This window comes from Coenobita brevimanus, chromosome 55 (assembly GCF_032717465.1).
Source record: "Coenobita brevimanus isolate Jiangsu-jjx chromosome 55, ASM3271746v2, whole genome shotgun sequence".
In the NCBI taxonomy this organism is placed as follows: Eukaryota; Metazoa; Arthropoda; class Malacostraca; order Decapoda; family Coenobitidae; genus Coenobita; species Coenobita brevimanus.
Window position 1 is genome coordinate 49,278,729 of NC_137008.1, and position 20,131 is coordinate 49,298,859.

Sequence of the window (20,131 nt, forward strand, 5' to 3'; positions counted from 1 at the left end):
TCCAGTTTCTAATTTCATATTTATCACTTCAGCCCTACCCTCTCCCAGTTCCACATTATTCACATTTATGTTGTTCTTCACTGCTATCATCACTCCCCCTCCCGTTTTTCATTTTCTGTCTCTTCTCCACAGTTTGTATCCACCATCTCCCATATGAATATCAATATCCTCTCTTACTTTGGTCTCTACAAAGCACATAATATCTGGTTCATGTACCCTCAAGAAATCGTTGATTTCTGACCTTGCCGATATTAATCCATCAACATTAGTACAGTAATACCACATTCCAAATTTTTTTATTGCTGTTTATTCCAACTTCTCTCCCTCTCTTTGTCGGTACCATTTCCTCAATTTCTGATCCATAACTCTCCAATAGAACAGCGTCTTCTCCTCCTCCGTTCTCTGTTCATTTTTTGCCTTTGCTTCCTTTACCAGCTCCTTTATTTTAGCCTTTTATTCCTTATTTCCATCTCTCCTTATCCAAACATTCTTGAACTCCTCTTTGTCTGATAATTTCCATGTTCTGCTGATGATTTCAATTACCATTACTTAGACTTAAACTTTAGGTGGCCTCGCCCCTTCTTCCTCGTACTTTCCTAAACTAAACACTTCTTCAATCTCTTCTTGAACTTCGTTGTTACCCTCCATAACTACTATCTCTTTAGCCTTACTCAGTTCTTTTCTTTCTCTTTCTGATCTTACTGTCATATGTTTTCCTTATACTCCCAAAATTATCATGCATTTTTTCTTGTCTCCTACATCCCTGACTAAAGATTCTCTACTTCTTAGTATCCTAACCACTTCCTTCTCCACCTCTTCCTTGCTTTGTTGTTCTGTAATCTCTTTCAAATTTATATTTCCTTCCTCTTGAATTTTCTTCCACCCTTGTGTTGCTCCCTGATTTCCTTAATGTGTTCATCTTGCATCTTTGATTTTGATTCATGCGCATCTAGTTTACTTTTCATCTTGTCCCCTTCTTCTTCCAACCTCTTACTTTCCCTCTTGAGTTGTTTTATTTCATCTGAGGCAGATTCATTACTCACTTTTAATTCTGTAACTTGTCTTTCTTGTTCAGCACTGTGTGTGCTGATGCTTTCCAACTTGCTCTGCGTTATCTTAATCTCTTTCTCCTTTTCTAAGTTCCATTCCTGCAACTCTCTGATTATTATCAATACCTTTTTTCACTCCTGGACATTCCTCTCCACCATTTTCTCCACTGCTGTTACTCTTGTTTGGTTCAGTTAGCATTTCCTTTACCCTTATCCTCATCGAAGAAGCCCGCAAATTCACCACCACCAAATGTAAACAATGAACTATCCCTTTCTGCCATGATGCAACCTACAAAAACTTTCTCCTTCCACTGTCTTGTACTCTTGTTTTACCGAAATCCGAGGCTTTCTCACCAATATGAGACAGGACCACCACTCACCTATTCATTCACATAATCACAATAAGCTGGTCTCCTTTTCACTGCTGATTTGATGATTATTTCCCCATGATCCACAAAGAGCTCCATCTGTGTGTGTGTGTGTGTGTGTGTGTGTGTGTGTGTGTGTGTGTGTGTGTGTGTGTGTGTGTGGTGTAATTCACCGGGTCGGTCAGGATCACTTGATGGTCGTGATGGTCAGCTTTTACCCTCCCGGAAGGGAGCTGAGAGCTCATATGGTCCGATCTAAGGGCAAGGCTGTGACCTTCACACACGCACACACCCATCCCCTTGCTCAAAGGGGACAGTAACCACCCACTTCGTCAGTGAAACTTTTCGCAACCTGAGCGAGGCGCGAACTCCCGTCCACCAGTTGGCAAGCGGGAACGTTACCACTGCACCAGCGAGCGGTGTGTGTGTGTGTGTGTGTGTGTGTGTGTGTGTGAGAGTTAGAGAGGCGTTTAGTCGAATAACGACGAACATGCCAAATATCTAAATTGAGATTTAGGTCGCAACACACTCATCCACCATTTTTCTATCCAGTGGAAGTGTTTTCATGGTTGAAAGTCCCATATAACAAGGTAGATTCTTGTCCCAACACACTCCATATTGGTAAACGTGGCCTGTTTCTCTCCTGAGGAAAGCTGTAGTGAAAGAAAGACGAACATGCCAGTAAGCACTCCTTTCGGCTCCCAATGAGTGGTGGGTCTCATGATGACATTATACTCACAGCCAATCAGCATCTGTGTTTTGTGGGTGTGTCCGCTGGTGCGTGTGGCTAGGTCCTGTCCTTTCCAGTGCTGTTTACAATGTAAGCCACACAGACATGCTTTTTCACCTCAGATTTACGGTGATTTACATCACATCACGAGTGACTTACACAGCGATGACAACCAGGAGGTCCTTGAGCATACACGTAAGTGAAGACATGATCTACTTTTGCAACCTGACTAATCCCTAGCAATCTATAGGCAGTCACAAGTGTTAACCAAAGCAGCACAATTTAATGTAAAGGTTAATACAGATACAGAACTGATGGGATCAGTTGTGATGCTTGGCTTTTGGAGGTAAAGATATAAGCAGTACTCCCACTAGTTTTACTTGAATTGCCATGCACCAAATCCCTCTTATGAATTCCCTGAAGTCTTTTAAGCAGGCAGCATCTTGCCATGGATCCAGACAATTTCAAGTGCATTTTCACCAACCAGAAATTAAATGCAGTTATCACACAGTATGAATGACAGAATGATACAGGTGAATCTTACAGACCTACTACAAAATCAGTTTAAGGCTGGGCTGAGACTAACCTTAACAGTCACAGTGCCAGCAATGATTCCATCAACGGTTGATTCGGCAAAGGGGTCAAAGCGGCGATCTGGCCGCCTCATGAAGTCTGGCTTGAGCAAATACCCAGACCTGTTGTTGAACTCAAAGATCCCAAGATTTAGCTGCATTGCAAGGTCTGAAAATAAGAGATGGATATGAAGTTACATATTAACAAGTATACTGCCAAGGGGATGATCATTAAAATTTAGATTTTGATAAAGCAAAATCCAATTCATAAACATGCAAAAGAACCTTGATAAACCAACTTTATTATGGAACAGGTTTATAAATAAACTACAAATGCTATAAAAATCTGGCATCTGTGATTCAGTGAACACCTTAAAGGCCAAATTTAAAAATGCGGTACAATCAGGTTTTCAAGCCTCACATAATAATAATAATAATAATAATAATAATAATAATAATAATAATAATCATCTGGCCTTTTGTTTCTCAAAAGCGTCAGTTCTTCCTTTTGGGAATTCACTAGCGCTCGTTATTTTTACAATTACAAGAATTGTGACATTTCTTGTATATAATACAAGCTACATCATATATACATGAAAGTGGCAAAAAATTAAACCCTATAATCATCTGTCATAATACCTCTCTCCAGGTCGTAGCATTTTGAAAAAAGCAAGGCTTTCAGCTGTCTCTTAAAGGATTCAACAGTAGAGAGTTGTCTTATGGACAATGGCAATCTGTTATATAATCTAGGGGCTCTATATGCAAAAGAACGATCAGAGAAAGATGACTGGTGAATGGCTCCTGGCTCATCAAGACGCAAGGAATCATCTTCACTGCGTAACATCACACCCGGGCGTGTCGATGGGAGTTTTAACAATTCAGCAAGATACTTCAGTTCACCAAACTTAAGAACCTTGAATGTAATAAGACACAGTTTAAATTCAATTCTAGCCTTTACTGGTAACCAATGCAACTCAATCAGAAACGGGGTAGTTGAGGTTCTTGGGGGGAGACCAAAGATAAGCCGTGCCGCCCTGTTCAACACAGACTGAACTTTTGTTAGTATATTATTTGGAAGACCAACCCACAGTGAATTACAATAATCAACACGAGACAAGACCACTGCATGGACCAATGTTAGGAGGCACTGTCTATTCAGGAATCTTCTCACAGAATACAGATTTCTGATCTGCAAGTTACACCCTCTTACAACCTGATTAATGTGTTCTTTGTAATTTAACTTAGAATTAAAATAAACACCCAAATTTCGAACAGAACTGACTGGATGCAGCTGTGACACGCCAATGTTCAAAGCCAGGGCATTGTCAGTGTCATCACCCTTTCTGTTTCCTCTGATGATGATGATCTCAGTTTTACCATCATTCAGCTTAAGTTTCCTCTTAGCCATCCAAATCTTAATATCAGACATTAGAGATTCAAACTTTATCTTAGTATCGTTGATATCTGACATCTTAACATAGAGCTGGGTGTCATTAGCATAAAAATGATAGGACACATCATGAGCATCAAGGAAAGACGATAAACTACTTGTGTAGATAGTAAATAGAATATAATATGACAAGTAAATGAAAACCCATTTTCTTCTAAGTTCAACAAACTACAGCACACCCTTGTTTTACAATTAGGATGTGGTTGAAAAAATCCATCGCATAATGAGTAATCATATACAAAGTCACTGAACATAGGTTCAATGGGAATACTTTGTGGCCGCGTCACTCACCCAACCATATCTAAAAACAAGTCATTTCACTTCACTGCATTTCTGCTGCTTACTGCCAAAAATATGTTTAAAAATCTGTTTCTGATTCACCTAGACTCATAGTTGTTACACTTCACTGCACTTGTTTTGCTGCTTTAACTCCAGCAATACACTATTGTTTCACGACTGACACTAACATACCTAACAGTGACCGAGTTCAAGGGCCATCTTGAAACAAAGAAATGACTGTAAGCTTCTGTGTCAGTGATTGTACATGCAAAAAAAGGAATTGTACATCAACCAGTGAGGCTTCCTATGGGATCATAATGAATGCATAAGTAAAAATGCAATTGTATTTTGAAAAAAGGTTGTAACTTTTTGCTCATCGTATAAGCAATTCATCATATACCAGTTTATAAAATTACGGTCTTCTATATACAGCATAAAATAAATATATTATTACATGTAATTACAACAAAAGGCGACAAGGTCCCATGTGCTGAATGCCTCATGTAGTGGTGACTTCACTACTAGCTGAGAAATGACATTATTACTACCTAAGAGGCTTTAGGAAGGGAAGAGGTTGTGTAGATCAGATATTCATTCTTAGATCTTTAGCGGAAAAGTTTCTAGAGAAGGGAAAGAAGTTGTATGCGGCTTTCATGGATTTGGAGAAAGCATATGACAGGGTGGATACACAAGGATTGTGGAAAATGTTAAGAATATATGGAGTAGATGGGAAGTTGCTGAATGCTGTGAAGAGTATGTACGATGGTGCGAAGGCTGCAGTGCGTGTGGATGGTGAATTAAGTGAATTTTTCTCTTTGAAAGTTAGGTTGAAACAGGGATGTGTCATGTCCCCATGGTTGTTCAATCTGTACATGGATGGGGTAATAAGTGAGGTACAAGGTAGGGTAGTGAATGTTGGAGTGGCCCTGGTGAGAGAGGATAGTGTTTGGAAACTCCCTGTACTGTTGTTTGCAGATGATACTGTGTTGTTGAGTGAAGACGAAGGGGAGCTGCAAGGCTTGGTGGATGAGTTTGGGAGAGTGTGTAAGAAACGGAATCTAAAGGTGAATGTAGGGAAGAGTAAAGTGATGGTCTTTGAGAGAGGTGAAGTCAGTGAATGTACAGTGAGGTTGGATGGTGAGGAATTGGACAATGTGAGTATGTTTAAGTACTTGGGTAGTGTGATGAGTAAGGATGGAGGTTTGGAGGGTGAAGTGCTTGAAAGGGTACAGCAGGGAAGAAAGGTTGCTGGTTCTTTGAAAGCAGTGATAAGAAACAGGGAAGTGGGCATGGAAGTGAAAAAGTTACTACATGACAGTATTGTGATACCAACTCTTACGTACGGAAGTGAAGCTTGGATGTTGTTGGAAGGACACAAGTCAAGGGTGAGAGCAGTGGAAATGAGTTATTTAAGAGGAGCCTGTGGAATCACATGGAGAGACAGGCTGACAAATGAGGATATAAAGGAGCTTTGTGGTGTGGATGTGGATGTGATAGGAAGCGTTATGAGGAACACACTGAGGTGGTTTGGCCATGTGGAGAGGATGGAGGGTGAAAGACTGACGAAGAGAGTGTATGTGAGTGAGGTGGAGGGGGGAAGAGGGAGGGGGAGGCCGAGAATGAGATGGAGGGATGGGGTGGAGAGGTATATGAGAGAGGGGGGGTGTGAGCTGGGAGCAGGGCAGTGAAATGGCGGGGGACAGGACGACTTGGAGGCGATTTGTTTGTGGCCACCCCAAAAGGGATTGAGGCATCTGGCAATAGATAGACAGACAGACTACCTAAGAAGTGAGTCACTCCCTTCAGTGCATAACAAAACCATAATACTTTCATGAAGAAGAAAGCATACAGTGAGTGGTTGAGAAGCAGAGGCATGGAGGAAATCAAGAGGCAGAAGACAGAGTTATATGTGGAGAGAAAGAGAAAGGTGAAAAGATTAGTAAGAGAGCAAGAAGAGAGTGAATGAGGAATTTGGAAAGAATTTGAGTGTATAGTGGAGGAAATGTAAGAAAATGTTCTGGAAAGTGGTAAAAAGAATTAGACAGTGTGATAATGAAGTCAGTAGGGGAGTGAATGATAAAACTGGTACACTGCTACTGGAGAAGGGAGAAAAAGTGAGCAGATGGAGAGAACACTTTACGGAACTGTTAAACAGAGAATGAAAGTAATGCAAGTATAAGTTGCTGGAAAGTGGCTGGGAGAAGGTAGGAGATGAGAAGAAAGGAAGAAATCAGTAGGACAGAAGTAGTGAAAGCAATGAAGAAAGTTAAAATGGGGAAATCTCCAGGAATTGATTGAATGTGTGAAATGCTGAAGCATGGGAGAGAGACAGTAGTAGAATGGATATGGAAGATGAGCAAAGTGGCCTGGGAGGAAGGCAGAGTTCTGGAGGATTGGAAATCAGGTATAATCATTCATCTGTACATAGGAAAAAAGGAAAAAGAAGTGTGTGGTAATCATAGGGGCATTTGTCTTCTGAGTGTAATAGGAAAAGCATACAGAAAGATACTTATTGACAGAGTAAGGGAAATAGCAGAGGAATTAGTTGCAGATGAACAGGGAGGGTTTAGGAAGGGAAAAGGATGTGTAGATCAGATATTCGTCCTTAAGTCTTTAGTGGGAAAGTTTCTAGAGAAGGGAAATAAGTTGTATGCAGCCTTTATGGAATTGGAGAAAGCATATGACAGAGTGAATAGACAGGGAATGTGGGAAACATTAAGAATATATAGAGTAAATAAGAAGCTCTTGAATGCCATGAAGAGTATGTATGAGGGTGCTAAGGCTGCACTGCATGATTATGAATAGTGAACTGAGTGAATTTTTCTATTTGAAGGTTGGATTGAAACTGGGATATGTCATGCCTCCATGGTTGTTCAATCTGTACATGGATAGAGTTATAAAATGGATTCAAGGTGAGGCAGTGGATGTTGGAACATCCCTAATGAGAGAGAGCAGCATTTGGAAACTTCCTGTACTGTTGTTTGCAGATAATACTGTATTGTTAAGTGAGAATGAAGAGAAACTGCAAGGCTTGGTGAATGAGTTTGGGAGAGTGCGTAAGAAACAAAATCTAAAGGTGAATATAGGGAACAGTAAAGTTATGGTCTTCGAGAGAAATGAAGTCAGTGCATGTACTATTGCGGTCAGGAGTTCTTAGCCACCCTTGTCCAGCCAACACGTGAATGCGGCAGCGTCGCATTCACAAGCACAGAAGTTGCCTTCGATGCATTTCTGTCGAAAAATATCCCTTCAGCTTTGGGCTTGTACTAATGGATAAAGCAATAGTGCTATTTACTTTGAAGGCTTGACTGATAATACGAATATATCATAATGATTATTTAATAACTTGTTTCTTGTATAGAGCCAAGCAAGTGACAAATATATATATTTGGTTCCACTCCAAGACTTCCTATAGGTTTGAACCAGCCAACACAGAGTGAACAAATTCGAAACATTCATTTGTTAACAGAAGAGAGAGAGAGAGAGAGAGAGAGAGAGAGAGAGAGAGAGGGAGCGTGTACGGTGGGCACCTGTGAATTTTGGAATAATGAGGTGGAGGCAGACTGGCACAGGGAAATGCAAGGGATGAGAAACCCTGGATTTCTGTGATCCATTGAAAACAGGCCACAGTGTGATTATTTCTTCCATCAGTCACTAGAACTTGCATTGCTTTGTGATAATTTTTTTCAGGATTGCTTTCGTTGAAGTAATGAATTAGGAGATAAATGCTGTTGGTTTAACAAAAAACTGTGATTAAGAAAGTAATTTGCCTCTCTGTCCTGAGAGAGATATCCAGTTAATGAGAAAAATACTCATGAGTTTGCCAAAAATCTCCAGGTGCCAACCACCGGAGAGAGAAAAAAATGCGAACATAAGGCATTTAACAGAAGTTACGCGGCCTGCCCAATAATTTGACAATGTCAACTGGCGTTACCCTGAATAAAACCCATCTTTCATTATGTCCGACGAGACGTTATCCTGGGATTAAACTCCTTCATCAGCCAAAAGAAAAATTCCATGTTTAGCTCAAGCACCTTATTTACTCGTATCGCATAAAATCATGTGTATGTAGATGGAATGAAGCCCCTTATCTACGGCCTGGCAAACTCCCTGTAAAGAGTACCCGGTACTATTTTCTGCCGACAGACTGAGTTAAGCGGTGAGACTCATCTTTCATGTAAGGAAATCCACCCAGCCTGTGTGTGTGTGTGTGTGTGTGTGTGTGTGTGTGTGTGTGTGTGTGTGTGTGCGTGTTGAATTGAGTGTCATCTGACTTGTGGAGCATGGTATGCGAGTTGGTCGGCTGGTGACTGGGTGGGTGGATTGGTTAGTGTAGGCTGGTTGTTTCACAGGCGGATTAGGTGGAGTGGGTGGGCGAGAGGGAGGGGAAAGGGTTGTTGGGCTGGTTAAGTGGGGTGGAGTGGGGTTCGTGCATTGTTTAAGTGGGGTGGGTGGTGGGGCTACTAGTAGGACAAGGCAAGAGACGGGTTTCTGTCGTCCTACTTTCGAGACATGCTGTATTGAGTAAGGTTGTGGGTATGTGCGTTGATGGGTGGGTGTGTAGGTGGATGGACGGATTGTTGGAAAACAGGCCACTTGGACTAGGTGATATGAGTTAATGTCCGAGTTGGGATGAGTTTAGTGTCCGGAAAATCGGTCCACAGGGGATATTATTCTGGAATTATGCTGAAGTAGGTATATATATATATCCAGTGGGTCACAACAGGTCCATCGTGCAATACGTCTGTTGGTTAAGAGGTCTGTTTCAACTGCATGCATCAGTGGGCGATATAACCACGTCGGGTAACAGGTTTATGGGGAAAATAGGTTCATTTATGAAAAATACATCCATGGGTATACGACCATGTAGGAAACCTGTATCCATGGAGAGATTCAAGGTCGACGGAAAAATTGGTCCGTGGGGAGAAAATACATCAATGGGGAAAATCAGTTCATGGGAAAATAGGTTACGTAGAAAAGTAGGCATCTTTGAAAAAAAAAAAAAAAGTCATTAAGGAAAATAGATCCATGGAGGATTGCGCTCCAAGTGGTGAAAATGTCCATTGCTAAAAATATTCATGGGGTGAAAATAGGTCCATTGGGGCATACACGTACTGTAAACATACATGGAATATTTAAAATAAGTGGGACCTAAAATATCCAACTTTTAACAGCGACCGTTGCCTGGAATTAGGCTTACCTCTGCACACCTTGGACCAAACAACCATTAGCCAGACCCTATTACCACTTCGTCATCCAGTTATTATATTTCATAATTTACCTTCATTTAGTTATTTAGGCATATAAAGCCAACTGAAACGAGAGGAAAAATCCCTGTTTAACTGTGCTGAGCACCTCATTTCTCCACCTCATTCCTCTAAAATTCACAGGCACCCACTACTCTCTCTCTCTCTCTCCTGTTAACAAATAAATGTTTCGAACTTGTTCACTCTGTGTTCGCTGGGTCAAACCTACAGGACGTCATGGAGTGGAACCAAATATACATATTTATCACTCGCTTGGTTCTATACGAGAAACAGGTTATTAAATAATCAGTATGATATATTCGTGATATCAGAGTCAAACCTTCAGTGTAAATATTACTATTGCTTTATCAATTAGTATAAGCCCAAAGCTGAAGGGATATTTTTCAACAGAAATGCATCAAAGGCAACTTCTGTGCTCGTGAATGCGACGCTGCCACATACACGGGTTGGCTGGACGAGGGTGGCTAAGAACTCCTGACCACAATAGTACACTGAGGCTGGATGACGAGGAAATGGAAAATGTGAGTGCATTTACATACTTGGGTAGTGTAATGAATAAGAATGGAATTTTGGAGGATGAAGTGCATGAAAGAGTACAACAGGGAAAAAAGGTTGCTAGTTCTTTGAAAGCAGTGATAACAAATGGGGAAGTGAGCATGGATGTAAAAAAGTCACTGCATAAGAGTACTCTATTGTGATACCAACTCTGATGTCTGGACGTGAAGCTTGGACCTTGCTGGAAGAACATAAGTCAAGAGTGAGTGCAGTGGAAATGAGTTACAGTAAACCCTCATTATACGATGGGGTTCCGTTCCTGAAAACCCCATCGTAAAGCAATCCCATTATAACATGGAGTCAATGGGGATACGTTCCCAGACGTGCCTAAACTCTCACATACACACACCTTAGCACTCACATACATGAAATATCCTTATGTTTAAACATTTAAAGTAACACATTAATAGTGAATAAAGAGAAAAAAGCATGAAAACTACAGTATACAGTAGATCTTACCTTTACTGAAGCAAGCAACGGTTGTTTATGTGGTTCCTAGACAATTCGCCATGAAGTCGACAATTCGACGTCATAATATGGACGTTCCCCGTCAGGACAATTCCCCGTCATTCTACAAACATACTTATTACTGATTAACTGATACTTTAATAACTAATTCTCAGGGGGATCTATCAAAGTCTATTTTCATTCAACAGCATTGGCTTTGGATATCATTTGTAAGCTGCACTTTTAGACAATATTTAACTTGTTTCTACCTTGCTGTAGTTGACTTTGAATTATGTTCTAGCATCACCCACAGCTGTTTTCATTAATTTCCATTGGTACTACAACATCCTGGGTATATTTTAAAACGACTTTGAAGAGGTGCAAGTACAGTACTAAAAAACTAGTGTACTTCCTAAATAAACTGATATGAAAATAAACGACGGGGAATCATCCTGACGACGAAAAGTCCTGATGGCGAATTGTCTTGTTATTGTTGTGATGACGAATTGACTTGATGACGAAATAACTCGAAACATTTATATAGACGTAACATGAAGATTATTTGTATACTGTAATTCCAAAGTATGTCGATTGTTCACTTAAGGTAATTAAGCATTTATATAAATGCCAATGTCTCGTATGTAGCCTTATGCTAAGATGAAGGATCGATCATAAATCAGCTGATTCACGTTTCAATATATTATTTTTCATTTAATGCCCATGATTTGATGCCATATTTTACATTTACTATATAAACAATAAACCATCATCACTTTTATAACTTACATAATTAAAAAACTAGTGTACTTGCTAAATAAACTGATACGTAAATAAATGATGGGGAATCGTGCTGACGGCGTATTGTCCCTACTCGGCCTCACAGTCACAGGGACTCACAGCCCTCACTCATCAATGTCAGAACTGCCTGGCTGGGCAGGGCTAGCTAATGAGGCTGGACCGGTGGACAAGTGTGTGTGGTCTAATGCCGACAGTGTGAGGACGTTTTTGTTGCGTTTGCACATTCGCTATTCACTGAGCCGCAGATGATCCATCGTTGTTGCAAATCGTTCCCATTGTATAGTGGGCATAGGGTACTAAAATTTTGACATTGTATAAGCGAAATATCATACAATGAGGCATTGTATAATGAGGGTTTACTGTATATGAGAAGGGCATCTGGAGTTACATGGAGAGAGACTGACAAATTAGTAAGTGAAGGAACGTTGTGGTGTGGATGTGGATGTGACAGAAAGTGTTAGGAGAAATATACTGAGGTGGTTTGGCTATGTGGAGAGGATGGAGAGCGAGAGACTAATGAGGAGTGTGCGAGTAAGGTGGAATGGGGGAGAGGGAGGAAGAGGCCGAGGATGAGATGAGGCATGAATTGGAGAGGTATATGAGAGAGGGGGGTAAGAGCTGGGGGTAGGGCAGTGAAATGGCGTGGGGACAGGGCAACATCGAGGCGATTTGTGTATGGCCACCCCTTACGGGATTAAGGGTCTAGCAATAGATAGGTAGAGACTATCATGAAGAGTAGACTGTAGCACCAGTCGAGCAGGGCAGTACTCCCGAGGTGGATGGAAAGCTGATGACAAGGAGTGCTCGAGCTCCCGTTTCATCAGCCCTCAGGACTAGTTCCTGACCATCCCCCTTTGCTGAACTTTTTCAGTGTCTCAGTTACACAGAGAGTAGGCCAGCATGCTCTCCAATACAAATTTCTCTAACTATCTACACCAAATTGCATGCACAGTACACACTACACTTCCTTTTCCAAAATAAAAAAAAAATCATGGCATCTCAACATTCAGCCTTGGAGTCCGGGGGGGGGGGCATAAATGACCCCATCTTCCGCCTCTCTTCCGGTGATGACTTGAGCTGCCTGGAACCACTGTCTGACTCACTTCTTCTTCATTTCTGCAACATTTGCGACCTTTCCTCTAACTTTCGCTCTGTTGAGCACCACCTCTCCTCCTCTAAACGTCACCTTCTTTTTCTAACTGAGACTCTGCTGTCTGAGGCAACTGACAGCAAACCCTTTTCTGTATCCTCCTACTTTCTCTATACTCATTTCAAAGCCAAAGGTGGCTGTTGTGTATATATACGCAACGACTTATCTTCTCTCGTGTTCCTGAACTCGATTATTCTGAATTCTCTACACTCTGGCTTCGGCTTTCCTGTCATTCTCTGACTAAATATATCTGTGCTGTTTACTTATCCCCTAATTCTACAGACCATCAAAAATTCTTTGACTATCTTACTTCTAAGATGGAACACATTTTTATCCATTTCTCCTTTCTCTGAAATCTCCATTTTAGAAGATTTCAATGTTCACCACCACCTTTGGCTCTCCTCTCCTTTCACTGATCCACCTGGTGAACAAGCCTACATCTTTTCTATCCTTAATGACCTAGAGCAGATTGTACAGCACTCTACCCATATTCAGGACCGCCTTGGAGAGAGCTCCAACATACTTGACCTTTTCCTGACAACTAATCCTTCTGCTTACACTGTTAATCTTTTCTCTCCGTTGGGCTCCTCCGATCACAATCTTATCACCTGAACCTGTCCTATCACTCCAGTGCGGCCTGTGGACCCTCCAGGGAAACATCGTCTGTGGCATTTTGGAGCCGCGGATTGGGAGGCCCTCAGGCAGTAGTTCTTTGATTTTCCTTGGAATGATTATTGCTTCCATGGCCGGGTGCCATCTGAGTGTGCCCTGCGCATTACAGAGGTTATTCTCTCGGGCATGGAAGCATACCTTTCTTTCTCGTATCCTTTGTCTAATGCAAGAAAACATTGGTTTAATCACGCTTGTTCTAATGCTGTCCGCAACAAGGAGAGGGCCTACAAAAGGTACCGGAGCCATCCCACCCCTGAATCACATCATCTTTACGTTTCTGCCCGGAATCGTGCTAAGTCTGTTTTTCGTTCTGCTAAAAATAATTTAATCCGTACTAAATGCTCTCAACTCTCCAACTCGAATTCTTCCTGCTCCTCCTGGCACCTTGCCAAAAATCTTTCTAACAACTTTACCTCATCATCCTTCCCTCCTCTTTTCTACTCTGATGGTTCTGTAGCTATTTCTTCTATTGATAAAGCAGTTCTCTTCACACAGACTTTCTCCTCCAATTCCACCTTAGACGATTCCGGTGCTGTTCCTCCATCACTTCCCCCCTGACTTCCTCATGGCTGATATTAAAATTTCTTCAGCTGATGTATTTTCTGCCATCACTGGCCTCAATACTAACAAGGCATATGGGCCTGATGGACTCCCTCCTGTTGTCCTCAAGAACTGTGCTTCTGTGCTTACACCCTGCCTAGGCAAACTCTTTCGCCTATGTCTGTCAACTTGTACCTTTCCTTCTTGCTGGAAGTTTTCTCTCATTCAGCCTGTCCCAAAGAAGGGTGATCACTCCCAACCCTCCAACTAACGTCCAATTGCTTTAACGTCCTGTATTTCAAAAGTTTTCGAGTCAATTCTCAACAGAAAAATTTTAAGGCATCTTTCTTATCACAACCTTCTTTCTGATCGTCAGTACGGGTTCCGTCAGGGATGCCCCACTGGCGATCTTCTCACCTACCTTTCAGGCTTCTGGTCATCCTCCTTTCGGGACTTTGGTGAAAGCTTTGCCGTTGCACTTGACATCTCAAAGGCTTTCAATCGAGTCTAGCATAAATCTTTAATTTCCAAACTGCCCTCCTACGGTTTCTATCCTTCTATCTGAGCCTTCATCGCTAGCTTCCTTTCTGGTCATTCTATAGCCGCTGTTGTAGACGGTCATCGTTCTTCTCCCAGATCTATCAACAGTGGTGTTCCTGAGGCCTCTGTCCTATCACCAACTCTCTTCCTTTTATTCATCAATGACCTTCTAAGCTATACATCTAACCCTATCCACTCATACGCTGATGACTCCACCCTTCACCTTTCCACTCGGTTCCCACAACGCCCATCTCAGAAGTTACTTCAACAAACAAGGGATGAGGCTATGGCACACCTAATGTCTGACTTGGCTCGTATCTCTGACTGGAGTAAAAACAATCTGGTTGTTTTTAATGCATCTAAGACTCAGTTCTTACACCTATCAACCCGACAAAATCTTCCACAGGTATACCCACTAATGTTTAATAATATTCAGCTTAATCCTGCATCATCCTTGAACATGCTTGGGGTTTCATTTACTCGGGACTTATCTTGGAAAGATCATATTACGTCTCTTGTAAAATCTGCTTCCAAGAGATTAGGTGTGCTAAGTCGACTCCGTTCTTTCTTTACCCCTGCACAATTGTTGACTCTATACAGGGGTTTTATCCGCCCCTGTGTGGAGTACAACTCTCACGTGTGGGGAGGCTCCCCACATACAGCTCAATAGGGTGGAGTCAAAGGCTTTTCGTCTCATTAACTCTCCTCCTCTTACTGACTCCCTTCAACCTCTGTCTCTGCCGCACTGTTGCATCTTTCTCTCTTTTCTATCGCTACTATAATGGTCACTGCTCCTCTGAACTGTCTGCTTGCATTCCTCCACCTCTACGATGGGCAAGTAGCACCCGTCTAGCAGCAAACTGTCATCCCTTTTCTCTCCAACTCTCTAATGCAAGAGTTAACCGTTACTCCCAGTCTTTCATTTATGCTACAGGTCAACTCTGGAATTGTCTCCCTCTCTCTGTATTTCCTGCTGCCTATGATATCCAGTCTTTCAAACGCAGTGTGTCCAGGCATCTCGAAATGATCGGATCTTGAATTTGGCTCTCTATTGTATCTTGTTTTTCTCTTGGAGGGAACTGTTATTGCGGGCTCATGTCTTTGGTTCCTTCTTCCTCGCATAAACAAAAAAAATTATTAAGCAATCATATCTAACAAATATCTACATAATATTCAACAAATTAACATAAACACCAAATGTGAAAGGTATGTCAGACTCACAAATATCCAAAACACACTGCAGTATTATTGTATCTGTACAGAATTTACATCAGTTTCCACACCATCAAACATGGGTTAATGTAGTTTGTTTTCAAGGAACCACTACAGGTACCTCTTATTTTCCATCCAACCATCATCCAATCCTATGTTGCCCCATGAAGAGCAGGAACCCAGAGCTAGGCAAGCTGGTCCTGACATTTAACACGAGAGTGACCGGCCCCACTCATCCCTGAGTGGCATTATGTGAGCAATAAACCCCAACCATCCCTTGGATATAAACCTACACAGGCTCAATCCCATTGAAGCACCTTTATTACCCACGAAACCACCAGGCACCATAACTGAGTTACATGGTTACCACCCAGCATAGTAAATGGTTTCCTGGTGTACAGGAAACTATTCGGCTTGTCACTCAGTGTAAAGTTACCCATAGGCAGAAGGTAGAGGAAAGAACGAAGGAAATAAAGACAGACGAGGGAGTGCAAAGTCATCCATAAGCAAAAAGAAGAGGAAAGACAGAAGAGGAAGGAAGAAAGGAAAGTGCAGACACCCAAAGCTGACAGAAGAGGAAGGAAGAAAGGAAAGGGCAGACACCCAAAGCTGACAGAAGAGGAAGGAAGAAAGGAAAGGGCAGACACCCAAAGCAGCACCACACTGAGTGAGTGGATGGTGAGCACCCCCATCTACCACTAACTTTATCAATTAATTTAATGCATAATTTCTTCTACATTAAAGTTTTTTTTTTTTTTTTTTTTTTCTCAACAACCTTCAGCACTGCATATCCTACTTACTGGTTTTAATTTTTTTGGACTGGCTAATATCAGCATCAAATCAATAATCTGGCAAACTAAATTTAATGCTGAAAAATTTCTTGTACACTACAGTAATTTTAAAACTACAGTTTTATGACAATATACTTGAAACGAAATTCAGCATGCATAACTGAGATTTTTTTTTTTTAACAGGTTCTACAGTATTCCTGAATATTAAAGAATAATAACAACACACTGAAACTGTATTTACTGTCGGAACATTTCTCCCATCAATTCACAAAACTGTGAAATCAAGATCGATTACTACAAAGACACTCTCCATGTCATATGTCCATCCTCCCTATTCTCCAACTCTCCCCTACACCCTTAAACCAATCAACTAATCCATCACATCATCTCTTAGTACCCCCTGGTGGAAGATGGCAGAACCATCTCAAGGTAACTTACCCTAACATACATCCCACTCAACACTCCTCTTCCTCTTTCTTCTTTCTCAAAAATATACCATACTACTGCACACTTTTACTGTTGTGATGAGTGAGTGGTTAGCATCACTGACAGCTAAGTTGTTGGACCAACAGTGCCAGACAGTGAAGCTGTTGCCCCAACAAAGCCAGGGTTTGAATCCTGCTGCAGGCAGCTGTTGTAACATGACTTACATGTTCAGCTGAGGGTTCATAAGAAGCTAGGGTAACACCTGTGAGGGGAGGGGGATAACTGAGGCAACTTGAATAATGCAGTATCCTTATATCCATCTATCCATCATTCAATCTTATGTTGCCCCAGGAGATGCATGGGAGCCCGGGGCTAGGCAAGTTGGTCCTGACATTTAAGATGAGAGTGACCAGCCTCAATCATCCCTGAGTGGCATTACGTGAACAATAAACCCCAACCATCCCTTGGCTATAAACCTTCAACGGCTCAATCTAATTGGAGTGCCTTAATTACTCATTAAACCACTAGGTGCCATAATTTGGTTATATGGTTACCACACAGCATAGTAAATGGTTTCCAGGTGTACGGGAAGCCATTTGGCTTGTCACTCAGTATCCTTTTATCCCAAGATAATTAGTGAATATGCCATCACAGGCTCAAAGGTCTTAGTTACAAAAAAATAGGGATTGCAGCTAAGTGCTTCATGGTGTCTGTTGCCACCTTTACCTTTTACTGTCATCTTCCTAAGTGGCTCTCTATCCCAGGATAACAGGTGAATAACCCACCACAGGCACAAAGGCCTTAGTCAGAGATGTGAACTGCAGGCATGTGCCTTACAACATCTGTCCCCACCTATATCTTTCACTCTATTCTTCCTTACCATGTAAAGTCTGTCTCTTCCAAATTACCTTCAATCTCAAAATTAAAGAGTATCTTCAGCACCCTATCTAAGTGCATTTTTTGTAACAGGCCATAGTTTCTCAATGTATTCCTTTTTATCCATTTGGTAATTCTCACTCCTATCACTTTTTCCTCCACTCAAACTGATTTGTACAGTTTTTCTATTACCTGAATTATCCAAACCCATCACCAAAACTGAACACAAAGCATTATTTCTCCTTTCAGCTTACCAAGAGTTTGGTAGTTGAGCGCAACTAACTGACACCCTGCATTCCAGAACTGGTGAGGAAGGAAGTTGGATGAGTCAACACGGGTGCCTCTGGGGTACACTCGAGATAACTGCCGCTTGTTGTAGTTGACGAATTCCATGGGACTCTCTTTTAATAAGTTGCTAGCTTGTGTTTCAACAAATGAAGACATTTCATAACTTCTGTTTCGTTCTGTTGGGATAAAAAAAAAAAAAAAAAATACTGTCAGTGTATGAAAAGCAAATAGAGGGTAAATAGAATGTAATATTAAGCTGTATAGTGCTTCACCATTATCATCCTTGAAAGATGAACAGATATTTAGAAGAGCTGGTGAACTATTAAACAAAACACCCACTGAAATGGGCCACACATCTTTTCACTCCTCTTACTCCTCTTTATCTTCATTAACATCATCACCTCTCTCTAATGGGATGAAGTAGTATCCAAAGAAATAATATATTTATATATATATAGCATACACAGGTATATACATCATCCAATCCTATGTTGCCCCATGAGAAGTGTATGAGCCTGGGGCTAGGCAAGTTGGTCCTGACATTTAAGATGAGAGTGACCAGCCTCACTCATCCCTGAGTGGCATGATGTGAGCAAAAACCCCCAACCACCCTTTGGATATAAAACTTCCCCAGCTCAATCCAACTGGAGCGCCATAATTACCCAGTAAACCACCAGGTGCTAAAGTTTTGTTTTATATATATATATATATAGTTCCGTTTCATTCGTTTTGTTTTTAAAGGTTCCAACATGCTTGCATGCGTCGGCCTTGGTCACCTAATAGTGGCTCTCCATGCTGCATGATCCATTGCAGCCTCCCCGTTCAGTCCCTTAACCCTGAGGTCCCACTTAATGACCTCGTCCTGTCTTTTTGATCTACCCCTCATAAACCCACCCCCAATATTAATACTTCTCACTTTCCTCACCCAATTATCATCCCCCATCCTCTCCACATGCCCAACCCATCTCAAGCTACCTCTCCTCATCACAGCACCAATACACTTCAGTCCCATCCTACCTCACAACTCTTCCATCGTAAACCCAGCCCCCCCAGACCTTGCACACAGGGACGCATTACACATCAACCTAATCATTGTCATTTCTGTACATCTGAGCCTGCGAAAATCCTCCTCCTCCTTTACTGCCCAGGTCTCACTACCATACAGCATTACACTCCTAACATATGCTGCATACAAAGACCCCTTAGCACGTACGGAGAGTCCTTTCAATGTCAGGAGAGGCAAGAGGTCCCTGAACTTCTTACAACCACATCTCACCCTAGCCACAGAGCTAGCTCCAGCCCCACCTCCGGCACAAAACATGTCTCCCAAACAACAAAACTCGTCCACACACTCGAGAGAATCACCGCAAGTTCAATCCTTTCATGCCTGACAATCTCCAACTGCTCTCCCTGACCCGCCGTACACATAAAATCAGCATTATCTTGCAGTCTACCTCTTATACCACTACATCTCTTGTGCACCCATTTATCACAAACATCGCACAAAATCGAATTACTTCCCACGCCCTTGTGGCATACTGCACATGGCCACTCTCCCTCGTCTTTGACAGTACCACCACCAACCCTAGATTTCATCACTTTTGTTTTATCTGCATTTATCCTTAAGCCGTTGTGCCCTATACCATCTCTCCACTTCTTAAATCTTTCCTCTGCCTCCCTTTCGTTCTCTGCAATCAACACCAAATCATCAGCATACAACATCTCCCATGGGAGTCAGTTTCTGAAGTCACGTAAGAGGACTTCAAGTACCATGATAAACAACATGGGACTCAAAACTGACCCCTGATGCACACCAACGTTCATGGAAATCTCATATACTGTATGTGTGTGTATATATCATCACCATCATCATCATCAGCCGTTTGAGTATCCACTGCAGGACCAGCCTATCCCAACAGAACTCGGGACAATACAGCCAATGTATCTCTACCAAGTGGCTTAGGCTGTCTTGTAGAGATTGTATGTGGGGTGAGAAGTGCTTGTAAGTGTAACTGTAGTGCTGGAGTGGCTTTGGGTGAGTGTGTAGTCCGTGAACAAAGTGTAATCGGCCCGCGCAAGCCAACTGGGGGCAAGCATACTTTACAGTAAGCGACACTGGTT

At 41.8% G+C, this 20,131-nt stretch overlaps 1 protein-coding gene across 1 annotated transcript in view; it reads right to left on the reverse strand.

Moving 5' to 3' along the window:
• Positions 1 to 20,131, reverse strand: part of Plc21C (Phospholipase C at 21C) — a 739,135-nt gene that overhangs the window by 316,391 nt on the left and 402,613 nt on the right. The window contains exons 15-16 of the mRNA XM_080273643.1: positions 17,977 to 18,186; positions 2,734 to 2,888 (exon numbers count right to left, since the gene is read on the reverse strand). Of these exons, the coding sequence (XP_080129769.1) occupies positions 2,734 to 2,888; positions 17,977 to 18,186 (365 nt within the window). The remainder of the gene's footprint in view (positions 1 to 2,733; positions 2,889 to 17,976; positions 18,187 to 20,131) is intronic.